We start from the raw sequence: 22,459 nt of genomic DNA on the forward strand, positions 1-22,459 counted from the left end.
GAGCAGCATTATTGGGAAGGGTCTGGGACTTGTGGTAGTTCACAACCTCAACATGAGTCAACAGTGTGATGCTGTTACAAGAAAAGCAAATGCAATTTTAGGTTTCATTAACCGAGGCATAGCATGCAAATCATGGGAGGTGATACTTCTGCTCTGCTTGGCGTTGGGTAAGCCTCAGCTAGAGTACTGTGTCCACTTTTGGTCATCAATGTATAGAAAGGATGTAGAGAAACTGGAGAGGATCCAGAGGCGAGTAACAAAGATGATCAAAGGGATGGAGTGCAAGCCATATGAGCAAAGGCTGATGGAACTGGGTATATTTTGTCTGGAAAAGAGGAGATTAAAGGGGGGACATAGCAGTCTTCAAATACTTGAAAGGCTGCCATAAAAAGATGGAGAAAAGTTGTTCTCTCATGCCACAGAGGGCATGACAAGAGGCTGTTGGCTCAAACTAGAGCATAGCAGACTTAGATTAAATCTCAGGAAAAACTTTCTAACTGTAAGAGCAGTAGGACAATGGAACAAACTGCCTATGGAGTTTGTGGAAGCTCCTTCACTGGAGGTTTTCAAAAGGAGGTTGGATAGCCATCTGTCTTGGATGGTTTAGTCACAACAAATCCTGAATCTTGGCAGGGGGTTATACTAGATGACTCTTGCTGTCCCTTCTAACCCCATGATTCTAATAACAGTACCGCATGCTCCACTCTGGTTGAGACTGTCTAATACAGTGGTCGGCAACCTTTCAGAAGTGGTGTGCCGAGTCTTCATTTATTCCCTCTAATTTAAGGTTTCGCGTCCCAGTAAAACATTTTAATGTTTTTAGAAGGTGTCTTTCTATAAGTCTATAACATATAACTAAACTATTGTTGTATGTAAAGTAAATAAGGTTTTTAAAATGTTTAAGAAGCTTCATTTAAAATGCAGAGCCCCCCCGGACTGGTGGCCAGGACCCGGGCAGTGTGAGTGCCACTGAAAATCAGCTCGTGTGCCGCCTTCGGCATGTGTGCCATAGGTTGCCTATCCTTGGTCTAATATAATTAACTAATATCTACTTTTCTGATTTCTCCTCTCCACTCGCAGCTTCAGAACAATCAGAGGACCAATGAAGAGCAGAAAGAGGAGGCTGAAGCACTCAAACAGAAACTCCAGGAGCAGGAGGAGACTGTCAGGAACCTGATGGAGCAGCTGGCTGCAACTAGAGAGAGCCTGACAGATACTCAGGCCAAGCAAGCAGCCCAGGTATGGAGATGGATTTCTAGCCATTGATATATTTACTGTCTGCTGGTAACAATCAGTGACTTCATAGTGACAGGTGAGTAAGAAATGGCAAAGTAAGAAGACTATTGTCCCAACTAGGGGAGTGAGCACTGTGATGTTATGTTAGGTTGTTTTATATAGTGCCTTTTAATACCAATCTTTACAATATTAGCTAGACTTGCAGGCTTTTGATTTTGATGGCTAAAATGATGGATTGTGACATTTAACACAAGTCCAACAACAGAAACTGTATGTTTCTGTAATTGCATGGAAATTGTAGCTTTTTAGACTCTGGGTATATGTAAAATGTAATCTGCACTTTTTGCACTTCCTGAGTCTGAAATGTTATCAGTAAATATGTAAGCATATGTGAAATCATCTCTTTGAGTTGGCATGGCTATCACAGAGGCTTGTACTACTCAGGACATCTTGGCTTCTAGTTCAGATCTATTCTCACATGTAACACATGCTACAAAAAGTAGGATGAAAAACTCCTGATGGTCTGTGTGCCTGACACCCTCAGAATGGGCCTCAGTCCTTTGTACTGTCTTTGGAATTTCTACCTTGTTTCTCAGTTAGCCAAGTGACATTTCTCATGCTATGTACTATGGCTTACAGCTGAGCTCCCTGCAGGAGGTGATTCGTGAGAAGGATGCTCTCCTAGAAGAGCAGGTTCACCAACACCATGCTGAATTACACCTGGCAGTGGCCCAATCAGATCGGGAAGCTGAGATGCAGCAGGTGTGTTTGATGGGTTTGACAGTCACCTGCTTTTTGTAGAACATGAGAAGGGAAAATTGCATGAGTTCAGTGGGATTTGCGACTCAGGGATGTGTGCAGGCAAACAAAGGAACTCGGTGGGAGTTGAGAGGAAGGTGGTTCAGTGATTAGGATGCTATCCTGAGACTTGGGAAATCTGGATTCAGTTCCCTGCTCTATCACAGACTTCCTGTGTTACTATGGGGTAAATCACTAGTGTCTCTGTGCCTCAGTGCCGGGTCTGTAGAAATGGGAATAATAATATTTCCCTACCTCACAGGGGTGTTGGCAGGATAAATACGCTGACAAGTATGAACACTCAGATACTAAATGGGAGCTATACAAGTACCTAAGATGCACAGAGTTGGGATATGGCTGGGATGGGATCCTCCTGTGTAAGTAGCCCTCCTGTGCTTTGGGCTGCTACTGTCCTCTCAGCTTCTAATGTAGATGATGCAGCATTTTGTGTATCTCACATAGAACTTGAGGGCACTGCAGAGAAAGCTGGAGGAACAGGAAGCGGCTCTCCTAGGACGAACTCAGGTGGTGGAACTGCTGCAGCAGGAGCTGCATGGTGCAGAAGAACAGAACAAGGTACCTCCTCATGCTTTCAATGTACTATAGCCGTGCTCTATTCTCTTTTGTTCCTTTACTGTTAACACGTGCAACTGTCTCGTCAAAAGCCTAGCGCCTGACATAGCTCCCTACTACAGGGGCCATGTCTCTAGCATGAGAGAAACTGAGAATTCCTTGAGCTCAAAGTTCAAAACTGCCAGCTCCCAAAGAGAGTGCATTTTTGTTTTTGGCGCTGCATTGGGGGTGTGGTGACCCTTAGTGTCTTAATTAGCAATCTTTTCTGACCAGAATTGATGGCGCAGCTCTGTGACTGAGTTGTTGAGTCTTGTTACCTTCAGGTATGGGGCCACCTGACTCATTTTATGCTTGCTGTAGAATCCTCAGAATGTCTAGTTCCAGGCAAAAACATCCTTTTTTCTAACATTGTCTCCTCCAGTGTCACCAGCTGACTGGGGCTTTGAACTTGGAGGTCCCAATATTTTGAGCAAAACCAATTCTTGATATGAATGCACTGCAGCTTTTGGGAAATATGTAATATTACCACCTCCATGGGGTTTTTTTAAACAGTTTTTAGGAACTGTGCGGGATTTGGCCACTTCCAGATTCCCCTGCCAGCCGTGGGAAGCTTATAGGAACTCCAGTAGCAGGTAGGATCTGACCTTTATTCATCTTAAGAGTTTTAGGGGACTAGAAAGAGACTGGCTCATAGGTGAGCTGCCTCAAACTCAAGCATGTAAGTGCTTACCTGACTCAGAGCTGAGCCAGTTTCTTTCTACTTTCTTAAAGATTTAAGAAAGTGAATAGGGTTATTGCCTATTTTAGTGGCTCTTGCAGTATGTGAAACGTGTTTGACTAGTATAGGATTTGCAGTCTGTGTGTCTTTAACTTTGTCCCCTAAATTACATAATAAAGTAACGCAAAAAGAAAAATTTGCTTTTTGTGCCACTGTGCTTCTCTTTTAAAGAGGCCTGAAAGGGTTGGTTTTGCATAGTTTTTACATTAGAAATCCAGTTCTCCTCTATCATGTTTTTTCCTGAAGCACTGGTAGGATAATGATATTTCAGGCAAGGGAAACTTCATGGAGAGAGAAGGTGATTTTGTTTGCTTCCACCAGTTCAGTCCCCTTCCTCCCATTCATGCAAGTCATCCTAGGCTTAAGGGAGGTGTGTGGAAGGTTCTTGCTCCTGCTGGGGCAGAGTTGTTCACAGAACTTTGGGGGCTGAGCTCTCTGAGTAGTACATTGGCCCTACTGTCTGACAGTAGGTTATGCCTCCCAATGTTTCCTCACTGACAAACCTGTACCTATGCAATGCCTACTTCTCACGCCAAAGGAGCAGGCATTTGTGATACAAAGATCATTGCAGTGCCAGTCATGCTAGTCTGGTGCTTGGGAGTCAAGGCAAGCAAGAATCACTCCTGCTACCCCAAATGCCTTAGAACTTTGATTTTTGAGTTGTTTCCACCTGGCTTTTTGCTAGGGCTGGGAATCGGTTGCACTTATTTCTTCAGAGAACAGCAATTCTAAGCAAGCAGTTATCTAGCCTTTCTGTCTAAGCAGAGGTTATGTTATCTGTGCTGGAGTGTCCTAGAAGGAGAATATGTTGGATATTAATTCCAGCTTACAATTTCTCTTTTTCTTCACTCTAGTTCAGAGTTCTGATGTGTCTCAGCAGAGTTTTGATATTCCCGTAGGAGTCAAAAGACAGTGTTTCTTCCTGTGGAGGTTTAGAATCCCCATCATGTGTTGTTCCTTTCCTCTCATGTCTTGTCACTTGGCTAGTTGAAATTGCCTCTTGTTTAAGTTGTGTACTTAGCATGGACCCATTTTTCCCCAGTGCCTTAGGGTCTAAAGCAGGAATCAATTTGTTTTCCCTTCTGGTTGAGTCCCTCCCCTTCCCATCTCCTTTTCCAGACTCTCTTGGACCAGTGTCAGAAGATGGAGGCAGAGCTGAGCTCCTTAAAGAAAATGTTGGATGCAGAGAGAGAGGAGTCTCAAAGCCTTGTGGAGAAGATGGAGCTGGAATTGGCTGAGAAGAAGCTGTCCTTCCATCAGTTACAGGAGGAGGTGCAGTATCTCTCAGAGCAGCTGGAGCAGGCAGGAAGAACTCGGGCTGAACTGGAATCTGAATGTAGAGCTCAAGACCAGAAACACAAGCTGGAGGTAGAAGAGCAAAAGCTGCATATTGCTTACCTCCAGATGGCTGAGCAAGAGCTACGAACTAGCCACGATGCCCTCATAGCCCAGAATGATCAGCTGCTGCGGGATATTGATCAGCTGCTGGTGCAGTCTACTGAAAACTCTGCTACCATACAACACCTGCAAGGTCAGCAAGTGTAGCAATTGGATCGAGTCAGCACCTTGGGAGCCTCTCTGTGCTTCTGATTTGTGTGCTTTTTTTAATGGCAATTCTCTAGCAAGGGGCAGGTAATATCTTATATGACAAGAGGAAGAATAAACCTTTCCTGGCTCCCAGGCTAATGGGAATCCTTAGTCTTGTTTCAGCCTTTCAGAGCTGTAGTTATTTTCAAATTTTAGTGATGTTTGCATATTAATTTTATAAAAATGATTTAAAGGATATCCTTAACTTAGCATCAGAGGGGTAGCCGTGTTAGTCTGGATCTGTAAAAAGCAACAAAGAGTCCTGTGGCACCTTATAGACTAACAGATGTATTGAAGCATAAGCTTTCGTGGGTGAATATCCACTTCCTCAGACTTAGCAATCCCTCTTCTCTCTGAAAGTATTTAACGGACTATTGTTGCAGCTGACAGTTAATTAAGGTGATTTATAACAGAGATCAGAGACTGTTTTTATTTTGTGTAGTCAGTTTTATTGTTTTCCTGCAACAGTCAGTTATTCTTTTTGGAAATATGGGAAAATTTAATGCTAAAACAAAAAAAATTGACAATGGGACTGAGGGAGATGTACTTGAAACTACTTTTAACTCATTGTTTAAATTGATTAGATTTCACATTGGTGGCATCCCAAGAAAAACCTGGTTTACGGTGAGAGACTAGAGAAGCTCAATCTATTTAGTTTATCCGAGAAAAAGTTAAGGGATGACATGAGCATGGGTACCTACATTAGGAGAAGATTTCTGATAGTAGAGGGCGTTTTCATCTAGTAGACAAGGGCAGAACAAGATCCCATGGCTGTAAATTGAAATTAGACAAATTCAGACTAGAAATGAAGTATGTATTTTAACAGTGAGGGTAATGAACTGCTGGTACAACTTACCTAGGCATGTGCTAGATTGCCCATCACTTGAAATCATTTAAAATCAAGATTAAATATATATTTCTAAAAGATATCTTCTTTAGCCCAACTGATGATTATGGGCTTGATGCAGGAATTGCTTGATTGGAAAAAAAAATGGTTTTGCTATGCAGGAGATCAGACAAGATGATCATAATTTTCCCTTCTGGCCATGGCAAAGAGTGAGCATGGGTGAAACGTCTAGCTAGATAGTACAGACTTATACTTGTAGCCACTCTGCAATCTTCCTTGACAATGTGTCTAAATCCTCTAAAGAGGAATGTTTCATCTCCTCGTCTGTTCAGTCCTGTGCTTCTCTATTGAGAGGGCATTCCCTGATCCTTTGGTTGGCAAACAATTGTGGTATTTTCTGTGATGTTCTCTCATATCCACTAAGAACTGGAACTAGATTCATTTATTTAATATAGAACTGTCAGGTGATATGGACTTACTGCAGCTACTGCTTGGGGCCAGAGTAGAAGCAGTGACTGAGTGGTGAATGGTTCCATATGCCAGTGTGCATACATCTAAAGTAGATCTACTCACACACAAGCAGAGATGTGTATACTTATGTTTAACTTTTTCTTTTAGATGAGCTCACACAAAAATCTGAGGAGTTCGTCCATTGCCAGACTGAGCTAAAATTGTTAAAGTCTGAACTAGTGATGCAGGTCTCTCAATCAGAGGAGCAGGTACAATCTCTAAAGGTAATTGTATCCTAAGAATCAAAAAGATAGTGCAGAATATAGAAATACCTTCTCTTGATCAAATTGGCTGAGAAGGTTAATACAGGGTCTCTTTGCAAACTTCTCCAGTCTGAGCAGATGTTTTATGAAACTGCCTGCAAAAGGAGTAAACTAGTATGGGTCAGTCAGGGGAATTTAGAAGTTACTAATGGATTTGTCGAAAGTGTAACTGAAAGAACGAGGGCTAATACCTGTGGGGAAACTGTTGGTAACTTTCTATCTTTCTGCTCTCCAGACAGTCTCTGAGCAGAATGAAATACCTCTTCAGAAAAATGTGGTGGAGCAGGAGGATGAGAAGAGGACTTTACTCCTACCCACTGCAGCCTTGGAGGGGCTGAAGGCTGAAAATGGTATAATTACACTTCCTTCTGCCTATTTTTAGCTAATAAACACACCCATGATTACTGGATTAATCAGCACTCTCTTCTGAGGATTTCAGAACTGCTCTCTAATTCTTTCCAGAAACTATAATTGGAATTTAATTCTGAGGGCAAGAGAAACAATTTAAATTTCAGTCTGTGAGCAAAGAGTAAAAAAGATTCCCAAACTAGTGGGCCAATCTGCTGGAATGATTAAATCACAGTTTTTCTCTTTGTGATAGCAAGTAGTGATTGGAGAAGATAATCTAAGTAAAGATCAGGATGGCAAAAGGAGAGAACATGGGGGCTTGGACAAGGAAAGGATAGGGCGAATGTGAGGCTGATCAGATCACATGGGAGGCCAGGATACAGAGTTTGGAATGCAGCGTATATTGTATTTAGGTTAATGGTTTTGGTTAATTATTAGAGTTCTCTAATTCTGTTGATATTTTATAATGCCTATGTCCAAGTCTGTTGGAATGAATTTTGTGTTTCAAGGCAGTGTGCACCTAGCATACTCCTGGATGCTATAAAATAATGTATGATAATATACAGGAATAAATAAGGTAGTGACTCCCAAATAGAGAGGAGACTTTCACAGATGTCACTGGAGGAGTACAGAGTACATACATCAGATTCCTCCAGATGGGTATCTTGCTTTAAGCTAAATGAGTATCTGAGAGTGTAGCCTGAAAACAGTCACAATTCTGATAGTGTGGTAGTGCAGCTTTGAAGAGATGGGTGGCCCATGGCTTTCTATGGGTGGGTTGGAGATGACTCTTGGAATCTAGGAGTCTATTTTTAGAAGAAACGGTGAGATGAAATAACAGGCTGTACAGGAAAGGGTTTGTTACATCTTCCAGTGGCTGGTTCCTTCTGCTCCCAATCACTCTGGAGTTTGTGGGGTACCCTTCTCTTGAGATTCTGCTGTGGAAGTAATACCACTATTTCTGCCCTTCTATCTGTACAATACCCATGAACATCTATCTCTGCCCTTCCCTTTGAGCCCAGATTATCTGCCCACATTCTCCTCAGCTTCTGAGATTCCTGTCAGTGGTTTGTTAGGATATATAAGAGGTAGCATTTGCAAAACTAGCTAAATTCCATTTTCAAAAGTCACTATTACTACTTAGCATACGCATAACATGCCTCATGTGGCACGTGGCTGGGATTCTTCACTGAATTTGGTCCGCTGGTTGGATCATTAGCTTCCAGCTCAGGCCAGGTACTGATGGGGAGTGCAATGTGAACACTGATCCATGTCCCCAAAAAGTCACTTAAGGCTTGTCTTCTACTCAGTGCATTAGTGCGCACCAACTGGGGTGTAAATTCTAGTGCACACCAGCATGTTGGGCACTCACTATTTACCCCTTCACATAACACAAGAACCAGGGTCACTCAATAAAATTATTAGTCAGCTGGTTTAAAACAAACAAAAGGAAGTACTTCTTCAAACGGTGCATAGTCAACCTGTGGAATTTGTTGCCAGGGGATGCTGTGAAGGCCAAAAGTATAATTGGGTTAAAAAAAACCTAGATAAATTCATAGAAAATAGGTCCATCAATGGTTGTTAGCCAAGATGGTCAGGGATGTAACCCCATGCTCCAAGTGTCCCTAAGCCTCTGACTGCTGGAAGCTGGGACTGGACAACGGGATGGATCATTCGATACATTGCCCTGTTCTGTTCATTCCCTCAAATATCTGGCACCAGCCACTGTCGGAGGACAGGATACTGGGCTAGATGGACTATTGTCTGACTCCGTATGGCCATTCTTATGTAATTATGACCCTGAGGGCCTGCACTAAAAGTTCATTAGTATCTAAAAGTTCTTTAGTGCACATTGATGTAGTGAGTATTTCCACGACTATGTCAGTGTGCATTAAATAACTTTTAGTGCAGGTCAGCATGGTCCACATGGACAGGTACTGCATGGTAGAGTTGGGTGCACTAGAATCTACATCCGAGCTTGTGCATACTAATGCACTGTGTAGCCAAGCTCTTAGGCATTTTGAAAATTTTACTGTGGTCTTAATTTAAATCAGCATGACAATGCATTGTGCCTGTTAGTTGTCTGGCCCTCTTGTGCCCACATTGAAACCTTCAGCTCTTCCTGTGATTCTTGCATCCAGAGCAGTCACCAGCTGTCTCTATGCTTTTGACCCATACACAGGCTGTCATTTTCACCTTTCTCTCCCCCCTCCTTGACAAGACAAAACTGTTTTCTAAGCATCAGTTGGTAATTTCTCATGGAAAAGAAAACTTACAAAACCAAGTTCATCTCAGAGTAAAACACAGGGCTGGCCCACGACATTTTGGCACCTGAGGCGGGGAGCTCAAATGACGCCCCCCATGCCCTCTCGCTTGGGCCAAAACTTTGAAAGGTCTCAATTCTGCCTTCTTCCTGTTCTACTCCTCTCATGGTACTGCTCTGCTACCTACCCCAATAAAGGAGAACTAACAAGTTAAAATGCCTTGTTCAAAAAATTTCAGTAACACTTAACTTTCAAATGCCTGAACAGCAAATGTAACTTTTCTTGTCTGCATAGTAAACACTGGCATTTTTATCTGTTTGAATAATCAAAATGATGCTTTCCGTGCCTTCTTGGTTGCAAAGATCTGAACTGCTTCCTGCGGAAGGTTCACAGTCTGGGTCAGCTCATGCTCTATTGAGACGATTGCAAGGCCAACTAGCCTCTCCTGTGTCATTGTGGAGTGTTGATGTGTTTTACTAACTTCAGCTTGCATTCTCCACTGGTAGCTGTTACAGGAAGTGTTAGAAGTATGCGCAGAGCAACAAAAGCATTTGGAAAGAACGTGGTCATCTTATTTGTGCACATATATTCCAGAACAGCCTTTGGAGTTGATCCTGTTGAAATGTATCTTGAAAGGGCTTTCAGTTCATCACCTAAATCACTCTCATCAATATCGCTCATGTCATCATGTGTCAACACTGTCTCTAGTACCCTGCATTGCTGGTGTAGGTCTTCTTTGGCTATAATGAGGAGTTTTGAAATATCATACAACATCCCAAATATACTGCTGTGTTCCTTGAGCTGCATGAAACGTTCTTCAACTGACTGTACTGCACAATCTAGCACCTGGTTAAAGAATTCAACTTTAAATTGTTGTTTCGGGTCTCTTATGGGGTTATCCCGTGCCTCGTAATCAAAATGTTGTCTTCTTCGGTGACTCTTGTATTCTTGAATGGGTGGGAAAATAGCTTCAGTGTGAAGTTCCTCTGCCAACTTCTGTGCGCTCTTCAGAACATTTTTAAATCCCTCACCTGACCGGTAAGACTGTAAGTATGACTTTGCTTTGTCCAGTTGTTCCATTGCTCCGGATATATTAAGGTCAACATCTTGGAGTCTCTTGCTTACAGCATTTATTTCAAACAGTGTGCCATGCCACAACACTAAGCCACTCAGAAATTTGAAGTTATGTATGTTTCTAGAAGCAGCAAAGAATCCTGTGGCACCTTATAGACTAACAGACGTTTTGCAGCATGAGCTTTCGTGGGTGAATACCCACTTCTTGCATCCGAAGAAGTGGGTATTCACCCACGAAAGCTCATGCTGCAAAACGTCTGTTAGTCTATAAGGTGCCACAGGATTCTTTGCTGCTTCTACAGAACCAGACTAACACGGCTACCCCTCTGATACTTGTATGTTTCTAGTGATTCCATTTCCCTCTGCCACTGTTCTCCCGTGAACAGTTCCTGTCATAGCATTATCCTCCATATTGGCAACTATGGCATCATCTAGCTTCCCAATTTGGTGTTTGATAGGCTTTATCACCTCCACTTGACTTTCCCATCATGTGGCACTCAGTGGTTTCAGTGTCAGAGAGGATGTTCTCAGATGTTGCTTCAAAATTTGCCATCAATGAGTTGATGCAGAGAAAAATACATAGATGCTTTGAATTACATTAAAAAAATTCAACAGCCTCACTAGAAGCTGATGGTGGTCAGTGATGCAGCAAGTTCAATGAATGAGAACTGCATGGGACAAAAAAATGCTCAAAGGTTTAACTCTCCGATCCGCATCTGCACTCCTCTGTTCTATCCTCTCATGTTGGCACCATTATCGTAGCCCTGACCTCTCATGTCAGCTGTCGCAATTCCTGTGTCTTCCAGCTTTTTAAGAAGCACATTTGTCATACCAGCTCCTGTAGTATCATCAATGTCAATAAATTCTAGAAAATGCTCTCTGACAGTCACCATTGCAGGGACATTGTCACTAGGTTCTGTTGTTGTTACAAAACGCACCATTAAAGTCATTTGTTCTGTATGGCTGATGTCAGATGTGCAGTCCAGAATAACAGGGTAATATCTTGCCGACTTCAGATCTGCCACAACTTCTGTTTGACTTTTGTTGCCAGTAACTGTATGATCTCATTTTGAATGGTTTTTCCAAAGTAGTGGTGTGTGTACATTTCTTAGGTGGTGACTCTTCTTAGATGCTCCTGGAGTACAGCATCAAACTCAGCCATCAGCTCCACAATTTTAAGGAAGTTTCCATTGTTTGGCACATACAGGTGATCTGAAGTGCCACACAGTGCTAGGTTTTGGGTAGCAAGCATTCTCACAATGGCCATGAGCCCTTTCAGAACGTTTTGCCAGTAAAGAGACTCTGATGCAAACTTCTCTTGATGCTGATCATCTATGGTGGCCTTTAACCTTAGTCTCATCTCAAGCTCTTTCCACCTATGGAATGCTCTCTGGTGATTTGCTGCCTTCTCATGGCATGCCAGATTTCTAGCCAGATTTTTCCAGTCCTTTGTTCCTGTAGAACCCAATGTGGCTGGAACATTAGACTGGAAGAGTTTGCAACAAAAACACTATGCAGCATTCTGGGTTTTTGAGTACATAAGCCATGGCCTCTGCACTTTGTCACCATTGAGGATTTCACACCAGTAATGTGTTGGACGGAAACGTCTATTATTGTCTTTGGGGAGCATGAAGTTTTTCACTTGCTGTGGCCCATGCAGTACAAGTCCCCCAGGCTACTGCTCAAGTGGGTCCACAGTCCTGGATCATATAGACTTAAGGAACTAAACTCAGCAGCAGCTGGTTTTTTGCACCTCCACCACACTCTTCTCTGATCTACACTTTTCTTCAGGAATGTGCATGGTTACATCCATTTGGGATGGAGATATGGATGCTGCAATAGCTGGCAGGTCACCTGCACTCTGACTAACTGGAAGATCAGGCGTCTCCTCACCACTCACATCCTCACTGGGGCCGGAAGGCTCACCGTGATTATTTGTGTCTATGTATCTCAGGAGAGCTCCTTCCTGCTTATACAGAAAAGCTTCCTTTGCTTTCTTTCTTTTTCTGAATGCTGCCCCAGGGGGCGTTTTCGTCTTTCACTCATGACTGCTGTTCTGTGCCAGCTGTAGTGGCTCTTAACACGCAATTGAAGGGGACGAATTAGCAGGCCTGAGTGAGGGAAGATATCAGTGTCTTAAGGGCCTAACTGGCTCCTACTACTTCAGTTGACTGCCTGTTCTCTTCAGGTGGGTTCAGGGAACCAGCAAGAAACAGGAAGCTCCCTGAGAGCTGGTGTGAATCAGTCCAGGCTCCTGAGGGTGCTAGAGAGGTACATAAGAGGCTCCTCCTCCTCTCTCCCTGCAACTCCTGCTGCTTTCTGTTATTTCCTCTCACCTTTTCTCCTGCCTGCCTGTTATGTCTCTTGTGCCCTCCTTCCTCCAGCACAGCACTCCACCACCTCTGTGCATCTAGAGTAGAGAGAATACATATGCACCAGCAGCAGACACAATTTTCTACATTCTGGGTCCTAGTGGCACCCCCACACAGTCTGGCACCTTAGGCGGCTGCCTCAGTTCACCTCATGGCAAGGCCAGCCGTGGTAAAACAGTGTCTGGGTTGAGAACCACGTAGGGTGACCAGACAGCAAATGTGAAAAATTGGGATGGGAGTAGGGGGTAATAGGAGCCTATATAAGAAAAAGACCCAAAAATTGGGACTGTCCCTATAAAATTGGGACATCTGGTCACCCTAGAACCACTAGGTATAGATGCCAAAGATTATGAAATGTCTGTTCATCTTCACTCTGTAAACAGATTACAAAATATGTAGCATTTTCTTGATCCACTAGGTGGCAAAAAGGGTATGGCTATCCCTGACAAAGTTCAGTGTGAGATGAGTCCAGTGAAAATGAATCAGCAGCATGAAAAGCAGTGTGATATAAAAATGTCACAAATCTCAGAGGGAGTAGTTCATCAGGGCTTTCTTAAAATGCATGTTAGGTGTTACTTAAGCAAATATTTGTCCTCTGATATCAACTCTAAATGTAACAAACAGACAAAAAAACAAATGAATAACCGCTATCTCACTACATTAATGCAATATTAAGGTTGTACATTTGGAGCCAGGAAGTGCAGAAATTAAGGTTCCCACAACAGTGTTAGCCTGGTCCTATGGCTGGTTCTGTATGTTATCATATTTTACACCATAATAGAAAACTGTGTTTAACCAGGAAAAAAGGCTCAGTTTTTGCAATGTGCTGAAGTTAGTGTTGCTGGAGGGGGGAAAAGAAAACCTTGCATAAATTGCATCTTAACTGGCCTTTTATACGGCTAAAAGGCTGAGGCAACATCTTTAATAGAATTGACTATTAATAAAATGAAAAACTCCTAGTGGCAAGACACGAGCATGAAAATGAACAGGTTACATGTCTAGCTCTTTTATGCAGGCATAGCTCTAGGAGAATGTATTAGAGGATACACATTTAAAAATCAGTCACGATAAAATCTGGACAATAACTTGTCACAAACAATACTAGATCCAGATGGAAATTCCTTGCCTGCAGTAATGAATCAAGAAAGTCAATTCTTTATTCATTAAAATCATTACCTACAAATATAATAGATCAGCACTTTTATCCAGGTTTCTGTTTCTGTCTAGGTTTTTGTAATGTGTCCATCACTATAGTATTTAAGTGCCAGTTTACAGAGAGTCACTGAGGCAAATTGAGTGCTTTCTTCTAACATCCTCACTTTTAAATTAAGGCCCTTGCATTTTGAACCCTATTCCAGTTTATTCGGATAAATTATTTAATTTAATAACCCTTCTAATAGTTTTTCATTTCACTTTATCAAAATGAAATGTGAAGAGTTCTGTTGGAATGATTGTGGGTTTTTCCCTCACAGCAAACGTTCTTAAAGCCTATCAGCTCTACTGACTGCCCTTTACTTTCCCTCTCCAGGACAATAATAGCTTTGTTCTGAAAGGTGCCCAAAGTAGTGCTCTGTCCTGGTGACATGCCTCTGCCAGGGCAATCCTAACCTTTCTCTGAAGAGTGCTTGAAGTAATGCTCTGTCCTGGGGTGACTCCATATCTCCTCCTCCTTGCATGTTGTGGACAGCCCTGGACCCTGCTCTCTGGAGAGTACGAGAGTGCTTCCCTCACTCAGGGAGAAGAGTGTTTTCTCTGAAGGTTAATGACCACTTGTTTGTGAACATTTCAGAGACCCTGTGCTCTCAACCTACCCTCCTGGAGGCTCAGCATGAAGCTGTGATGAGCATGGAAGATTCAAACCAGGTAATGACCAAGCAGCCAGACTGAACAAAACCTAAAATAGGTTGAGGACATGACCTTAAACTGCTTCCCATAAGCTGTTGAGTCTTCTTCTAACAATCCTCTTTGCTAGGTTATTATTAGGCGGATTAATGTGGAAATGGCCTCTAAATACAGCTTGTACTTGGCTGGAAAGCAAACCCCATCCCTGTTTACTAGTTATGTGGGATTTTTTAAGCCCCCTTCATCCATTGTCAAACCTCCCCAGTCCACACAACTGCTCCCTGTTCTGCCATATTTCTATTCTGCGATGTCCTGTGTCCAGTTGATACCCAGTTGATCTAGGTCCTAGGGAGCACCACTCTAAAGGTTTAACTTTGTGTTACAAGAACAGGAGTACTTGTGGCACCTTAAAGACTAACAAATTTATTTTAGCATGAGCTTTCGTGAGCTATAGCTCACTTCTTCGGATGCATAGAATGGAACACACAGACAGGAGATATTTATACATACAGAGAACATGAAAAGGTGGAAGTATGCATAACAACAGGAAAAGTCTAATCAATTGAGATGAGCTATCATCAGCAGGAGGGGAAAAAAAAACTTTTTGAAGTGATAATTAAGATGGCCCATAGAAGGTGTGAGGAGAACTTAACATAGGGAAATAGATTCAATTAGTGTAATGACCCAACCATTCCCAGTCTCTCTTTAGGCCAGAGTTAATTGTATCTAATTTGCATATTAATTCGAGTTCAGCAGTTTCTCTTTGGACTCTGTTTTTGAAGTTTTTTTTGTTGCAAAATTGCCACCTTCAAGTCTGTCACTGAGTGGTTAGAGAGGTTGAAGTGTTCTCCCACTGGTTTTTGAATGTTATGATTCCTGATGTCAGATTTGTGTCCATTTATTCTTTTGCGTAGAGACTGTCCGGTTTGGCCAATGTACATGGCAGAGGGGCATTGCTGGCACATGATGGCATATATCACGTTGGTAGATGTGCAGGTGTACGAGCCCTGGATGGCGTGTCTGATGTGATTAGGTCCTATGATGGTGTTACTTGAATGGATATGTGGACAGAGCTGGCATTGGGCTTTGTTGCAAGGATAGGTTCCTGGGTTAGTGTTTATGTTGTATGGTGTGCGGTTGCTGGTGAGTATTTGCTTCAGGTTGGGAGGCTGTCTATAAGAGAGGACTGGCCTGTCTCCCAAGATCTGTGAGAGTGAGGGATCATCTTTAAGGATAGGTTGTAGATCTTTGATGATGCGCTGGAGAGGTTTTAGTTGGGGGCTGTAGGTGATGGCTAGTGGCGTTCTGTTATTTTCTTTTTTAGGCCTGTCCTGTAGTAGGTGGCTTCTGGGTACTCTTCTGGCTCTGTCAATCTGTTTTTTCACTTCAGCAGGTGGGTATTGTAGTTTTAAGAATGCTTGATAGAGATCTTGTAGGTGTTTATCTCTGTCTGAGGGATTGGAGCAAATACGGTTGTATCTTAGAGCTTGGCTGTAGACAATGGATCGTGTGGTGTGTCCAGGATGGAAGCTGGAGGCATGTAAGTAAGTATAGCGGTCAGTGGATTTCCGGTATAGGGTGGTATTTATGTGACCATCGCTTATTAGCACAGTAGTGTCTAGGAAATGGACCGCTTGTGTGGATTGGTCTAGGCTGAGGTTGATGGTGGGATGGAAATTGTTAAAATCACGGTGGAATTCCTCGAGGGCTTCTTTTCCATGAGTCCAGATGATGAAGATGTCATCAATGTAGCGCAAGTAGAGTAGGGGCGTTGGGGAACGAGAGCTAAGGAAGCGTTGTTCTAAGTCAGCCATAAAGATGTTGGCATACTGAGGGGCCATGCGGGTACCCATAGCAGTGCCACTGACTTGAAGATTATATATTGTCTCCAAATGTGAAATAGTTGTGGGTGAGGACAAAGTCACAAAGTTCAGCCACCAGGTTAGCCATGATATTATCGGGGATACTGTTCCTGATGGCTTGTAGTCCATCTTTGTGTGGAATGTTGGTGTAGGGGGCTTCCACATCCATAGTGGCCAGAATGGTGTTTTCTGGAAGATCACCGATGGATTGTAGTTTCCTCAGGAAGTCAGTGGTGTCTCGAAGATAGCTGGGAGTGCTGGTGGCATAGGGCCTGAGGAGAGAGTCCACATAGCCAGACAATCCTGCTGTTAAGGTGCCAATGCTTGAGATGATGGGGCGTCCAGGATTTCCAGGTTTATGGATCTTGGGTAGCAAATAGAATACACCTGGTCGGGGTTCTAGGCATGTGTCTGTACAGATCTGTTCCTGTGCTTTCTCAGGGAGTTTTTTGAGCAGATGGTGTAGTTTCTTTTGGTAATCATCAGTGGGATCAGAGGGGTAATGGCTTGTAGAATGTGGAGTTAGAGAGCTGCCTAGCAGCCTCTTGTTCATATTCCGACCTATTCATGATGACGACAGCACCTCCTTTGTCAGCCTGTTTGATTATGATGTCAGAGTTGTTCTTGAGGCTGTTGATGGCATTGTGTTCAGCACGGCTTAGGTTATGGGGCAAGTGATGTTGCTTTTCCACAATTTCAGCCTGTGCACGGTGACGGAAGCAATCTATGTAGAAGTCCAGTCTGTTGTTTCGACCCTCAGGAGGAGTCCATGCAGAATCCTTTTTATTATAGCGTTGGTAGGAAGGATTCTGTGGGTTAGTATGTAGTATGTGTTACAGGTTGCATTTCAGCCCCATGCACTCCCATTGCCTTATAAGGGATCTCTCATAGAAGAGAAATATTTTTGTCCCTGTTGGTTAGAGCAGGGAGATGAAACCTTGGCACAGTCCATTCAATGGTGAACAGCTCATGGTATGATGACCTTACAAACAACCTGTAGATGAGGGCAAGAGTAGTAGTATTAGGGGACCACCTGTTGCCTCACTCCATGCTGGATAGACTAGCTGATTGGGGCGGGGGGGGGTCCTCTGCCCCCAAATACCTGCATTAAGAATTTAGCTGAAAGCAAGATCAGGGCTCTTTCCAAAGCCCCATCCTCCATTCCAACCAGTTAGCAGGAGTGCAGTGGTGATGGTGTAATACCACCGCCCAACCTGCACACCCGTCTCCTGTTGGCTTGGAAGAGTGAGTGGCTTGTGGCATGGGGCTCACAGCCTCTAAGCTATCAGGTTGTTCCTCTGGTTATGTTTGTGTTTTAGATGACTGTTCACATTTTGCCACTGTCTAACTCTTTATTAGTCATTGATTTAAAGACAAGGGGGAGTTTGTTCCATTTCGGGATGTACCAAAGACACTTTATTTGGTTCTTTTTACTACTAATGGTCACCCTGCGCAAGAAGCTACAGATTAGATGGGGCCCAGTGCTGGGAATTGGGAGGGCCATTGCCATTTAAGCATCTTTTATCAAATCTTTATTTTAGAGTGAGATTTGTATGAATATGAATCCAACACAGGGGGAGGCTGGACGCATGCTCAGATCTAATCTCAATTGGACAGCCATCTTCTTTCTGGTTTGTATAAATATGGGTGACACTGCCACTCATGAAGGCAAAAGCAGTCTTGCACTTTGGGTTGGGGATCGTGCCTAATGTAACAGTGTGTGATGCTGAATGACTCCCCAGTGACCTGTATTGCTATGGTATGGTCTGTACGTGATGGTAACAGACATCAGTTTTGCTCCCAAAGCTTTTCAGTGTCTCTGCATTGCTTTTGAGAGTGATTGTTGAGAGGTTTGGGCTACTGCTGCTATAAAATAATACACAGCTACATATTTCTCTACGTCCCTGCTCTGATGGGAAGCTGTAATACTTAATTGACTAGTATTGCTGGAACTGGCTTAAATTTAACTTCAGCCTCATTTCTGCTTTGCTAGCTTTGAATACGAAGTGTGCTGTTTCCTTATACCCCCTGATTTGCATTATTTTTGTTAAGGGGGCACCCTTCCTACCCTAGCTTTGCTAATTGCCTCAATTTTGAGCCACAGACTCTTGCTATTCTGGTCTTGGTTTGCTTCTGCACAAATTACCAGTATGGCCAAATGTCTGTGGTGGTTTGTGATGTTGGCCAGTGTGTACTAGGAATTAAGATCTGAGACTTAAGATCACAGAATTCTTTTTAAGTCTGTGTCAATCCATATGTGAACCTCTTTTAGAGATGAAAGGCCTAATGCACTGAGTCTTACAAAACTAGATCCCTGTCTACTAGGTTTTAGTAGGAAGTTCTGGGGAGGAAGGAGAATCTGTCCCCTCTGTGAGCAGCACATTCTACTCTTTCTTTCCACAATATGCTCCGCCTTCTGCACTTCTTGGTCCTGTCACCTCAGGCTAAAAAGCAGCAGAAGATAAGTGGCATAAAGGAGCAACAATTGCCAGTGACAGAGTTTCTGGAGAGTATGGGCTTGTCATGCTGTCTGAAGTGGAAGATTGGACAAATGACCAGGGAGGAGTATAAAAATATTGCTCAGGCATGCAGGAATGAAATCAGGAAGGTCAAATCACACTTGGAGTTGCAGCTAGCAAGAGATGTTAAGAGTAACAAGAAGGGTTTCTTCAGATATGTTAGCAACAAGAAGAAAGTCAAGGAAAGGGTGGGCCCCTTACTGAATGAGGGAGGCAACCTAGTGACAGAGGATGTGGAAAAAGCTAATGTACTCAATGATTTTTTTGCCTCTGTCTTCACAGACAAGGTCAGCTCCCAGACTGCTGCACTGGGCAGCACAGTATGGTGAGAAGGTGACCAGCCCTCTGTGGAGAAAGAAGTGGTTCGGGTCTATTTAGAAAAACTGGACGACCACAAGTCCATGAGGCCAGATGCGCTGCATCCGAGGGTGCTAAAGGAGTTGGCGGATGTGATTGCAGAGCCATTGGCCATTATCTTTGAAAACTCATGGCGAATGTGGGAGGTCCCGGATGACTGGGAAAAAGCTAATGTAATGCCCATCTTTTAAAAAGGGAAGGAGGAGGATCTGGGGAACTACAGGCCAGTCAGCCTCACCTAAGTCCCTGGAAAAATCATGGAGTAGGTCCTCAAGGAATCAATTCTGAAGCACTTAGAGGAGAGGAAAGTGATCAGGAACAGTCAGCATGGATTCACCAAGGGCAAGTCATGCCTGACTAACCTAATTGCCTTCTATGAGGAGATAACAGGGTCTGTGGATGAGGGGAAAGCAGTGGATGTGTTATTCCTTGACTTTAGCAAAGCTTTTGATACGGTCTCCCACAGTATTCTTGCCAGCAAGTTAAAGAAGTATGGGCTGGATGAATGGACTATAAGGTAGATAGAAAGCTGGTTAGATCGTCGGGCTCAATGGGTAGTGATCAACAGCTCCATGTCTAGTTGGCAGCCAGATTCAAGCGGAGTGCCCCAGTGGTCGATCCTGGGGCCGGTTTTGTTCAATATCTTCATTAATGATCTGTAGGACGGCATGGACTGCACTCTCAGCAAGTTTGCAGATGACACTAAACTGGGAGGAGTGGTAGATACGCTGGAGGGTAGGGATAGGATACAGAGGGACCTAGACAAATTAGAGGACTGGGCCAAAAGAAATATGATGAGGTTCAACAAGGACAAGTGCAGAGTCCTGCACTTAAGACAGAAGAATCCCATTCACTGTTACAGACTAGGGACCGCATGGCTAGGAAGCAGTTCTGCAGAAAAGGACCTAGGGGTTACAGTGAACAAGAAACTGGATATGAGTCAACAGTGTGCCCTTGTTGCCAAGAAGGCTAACGGCATTTTGGGCTGTATAAGTAGGGGCATTGCCAACAGATCGAGGGACGGGATCATTCCCCTCTATTTGACATTGGTGAGGCCTCATCTGGAGTACTGTGTCCAGTTTTGGGCCCCACACTACAAGAAGGATGTGGAAAAATTGGAAAGAGTCCAGCGGAGGGCAACAAAAATGATTAGGGGGCTGGAGCACATGACTTGTGAGGAGAGGCTGAGGGAACTGGGATTGTTTAGTCTGCAGAAGAGAAGAATGAGGGGGGATTTGATAGCTGCTTAGTGGTTCCTGATGTCAGAACAAGTAGAAATGGTCTCAAGTTGCAGTGGGGGAGGTTTAGGTTGGATATTAGGACAAACTTTTTCACTAGGAGGGTGGTGAAGCACTAGAATGGGTTACCTAGGGAGGTGGTGGACTCTCCTTCCTTAGAGGTTTTTAAGGTCAGGCTTGACAAAGCCCTGGCTGGGATGATTTAGTTGGGGATTGGTCCTGCTTTGAGCAGGGGTTTGGACTAGATGACCTCCTGAGATCTCTTCCATCCCTGATATTCTATGATTCTATGAAGTATCTCTCAATCTTTATTTCATGCTCCCATGCTTTGTCATCTGCCAGGATATGCATACAGACCATTTCTGCTGTAGCAGCATCTGGGGCATGGGGTGGCTGAGTCCCAGCCTTCTGGTCAAAGTCCATCAGCAAAGCTCCTAGTTCCTGATTTGAGGTTTTCTTTCCAAAGGATAAACTCTTTTTTCTTTACATAATTTTTTAAGGTCTTTCAAGTCAAGATGCTCATATGATTGTGGTTCACCAATTGTGACTAATCTTTAACTTAAAACTCTCAATATCAAATTTAAACTTTAAATACCATTGAGTTCTAATTGTTAAGCCAGTTGGCCTGTGGCATGTGAATCCTGTTTGACTACACCAGTTGTCACGCTGTCTGAAGTGGCTTCGCAACGGTGAGTGCCAATTTCAAGTCAGACTGTCAGAAAGCAGGGCGGACACCCCAAACTGATGTTGTATCCTATATTTAGATTTCATCAAGCCAATAACAAATGTGCACTTCTGGATCGCTGTATTAGTCTTACCATGAGGTCACAAACAGTCTCCTTAGGTTCTCCAACCTGCCTTGCCACCCAGACAAATTGGACTTTGTGATAATGGTCTCTTACACCAAATTCCACATCACATTAGGTTATTCCCAACCCCAAAGAGTGAGTCACTTACCCAGATAAATGAATAGTCTTGATTTCTCACCAAAAACAATTCTGGAAGCCGATTTCTCTAGTAAACGAACTAAAGTTTTATCAGTAAGAAAAGAAATTAGAGTTATTGAGAGGTTAAAGCAGGTAAAATACCAATTGACTCATCTGTTAATGTAAGTCCAAAATGATGATAGAGATGTAGTGATCTGATAGTTTTCCAAAAGTTCCTCAGGGTTGCCCAGGGTCTTGTCTACTTGTTCAGTAGTCCGCCCTGTTAGAATCCAAAACAGTTCAGAGATAGTATCAGAGGGGTAGCCGTGTTAGTCTGCATCTGTAAAAGCAGCAAAGAGTCCTGTGGCACCTTATAGACTAACAGATGTTTTGGAGCATGAGCTTTCGTGGGTGAATACCCACTTTGTTGGATGCATCCGACGAAGTGGGTATTCACCCTCAAAAGCTCATGCTCCAAAACTTCTGTTAGTCTATAAGGTGCCACAAGACTCTTCGCTGCTAGTTCAGAGATACAGGATCAGTGCTTGTATCCATTCTTATAGCTGCTTTCTGTGGAAAGCAATCTGGCAAATGTTTTCATCACAACATGGACTCTTCTTTTGTTGATTAAATGCAGAGTCTGTGAACAACAACCCATGCTCCGAAGTCAGCAATCTTTTACATTTCCAAGACTCCAATCTTGTGCAATGGGTAAACGTAATATAAACACAATGTGATAACCAGAAACAATCTTTTGTTATTTTTCAATAAGTTTACATATCCAGTACATTTACATCTTAACACTAACACACACTTCAATCTAGGGTTATTTAATTACCGGGTATACATAATGTAATATGATAGTAAACAACAGGTTATAGGTAAGTGAAGACAATAACATTTCTTCTGTTTTCTAGAAGCTGGGAATGGGCAACAGGGGATGGATCACTTTATATTACCTGTTCTGTTCATTTGCTCTGGGGTACCTGGCATTGGCCACTGTCAGAAGACAGGATACTGGGCTAGGTGGACCTTTGGTCTGACCCAATATGACCGTACTTATAT

General features: G+C 43.2%; 1 protein-coding gene across 2 annotated transcripts in view; it reads left to right on the forward strand.

The window, feature by feature from the left end:
• The window catches only part of GOLGB1 (golgin B1), a 121,505-nt gene that overhangs the window by 21,278 nt on the left and 77,768 nt on the right, over positions 1 to 22,459 (forward strand). The window contains exons 5-11 of one of the 2 annotated variants that reach the window (XM_045026818.1): positions 1,081 to 1,239; positions 1,876 to 1,998; positions 2,497 to 2,610; positions 4,505 to 4,916; positions 6,438 to 6,553; positions 6,828 to 6,942; positions 14,440 to 14,513. In XM_045026818.1, coding sequence (XP_044882753.1) covers positions 1,081 to 1,239; positions 1,876 to 1,998; positions 2,497 to 2,610; positions 4,505 to 4,916; positions 6,438 to 6,553; positions 6,828 to 6,942; positions 14,440 to 14,513 — 1,113 coding nt within the window. The remainder of the gene's footprint in view (positions 1 to 1,080; positions 1,240 to 1,875; positions 1,999 to 2,496; positions 2,611 to 4,504; positions 4,917 to 6,437; positions 6,554 to 6,827; positions 6,943 to 14,439; positions 14,514 to 22,459) is intronic. The other variant, XM_045026828.1, reaches the window with a different exon arrangement.

Source organism: Mauremys mutica, chromosome 1, assembly GCF_020497125.1.
Source record: "Mauremys mutica isolate MM-2020 ecotype Southern chromosome 1, ASM2049712v1, whole genome shotgun sequence".
Classification (NCBI taxonomy): domain Eukaryota; kingdom Metazoa; phylum Chordata; order Testudines; family Geoemydidae; genus Mauremys; species Mauremys mutica.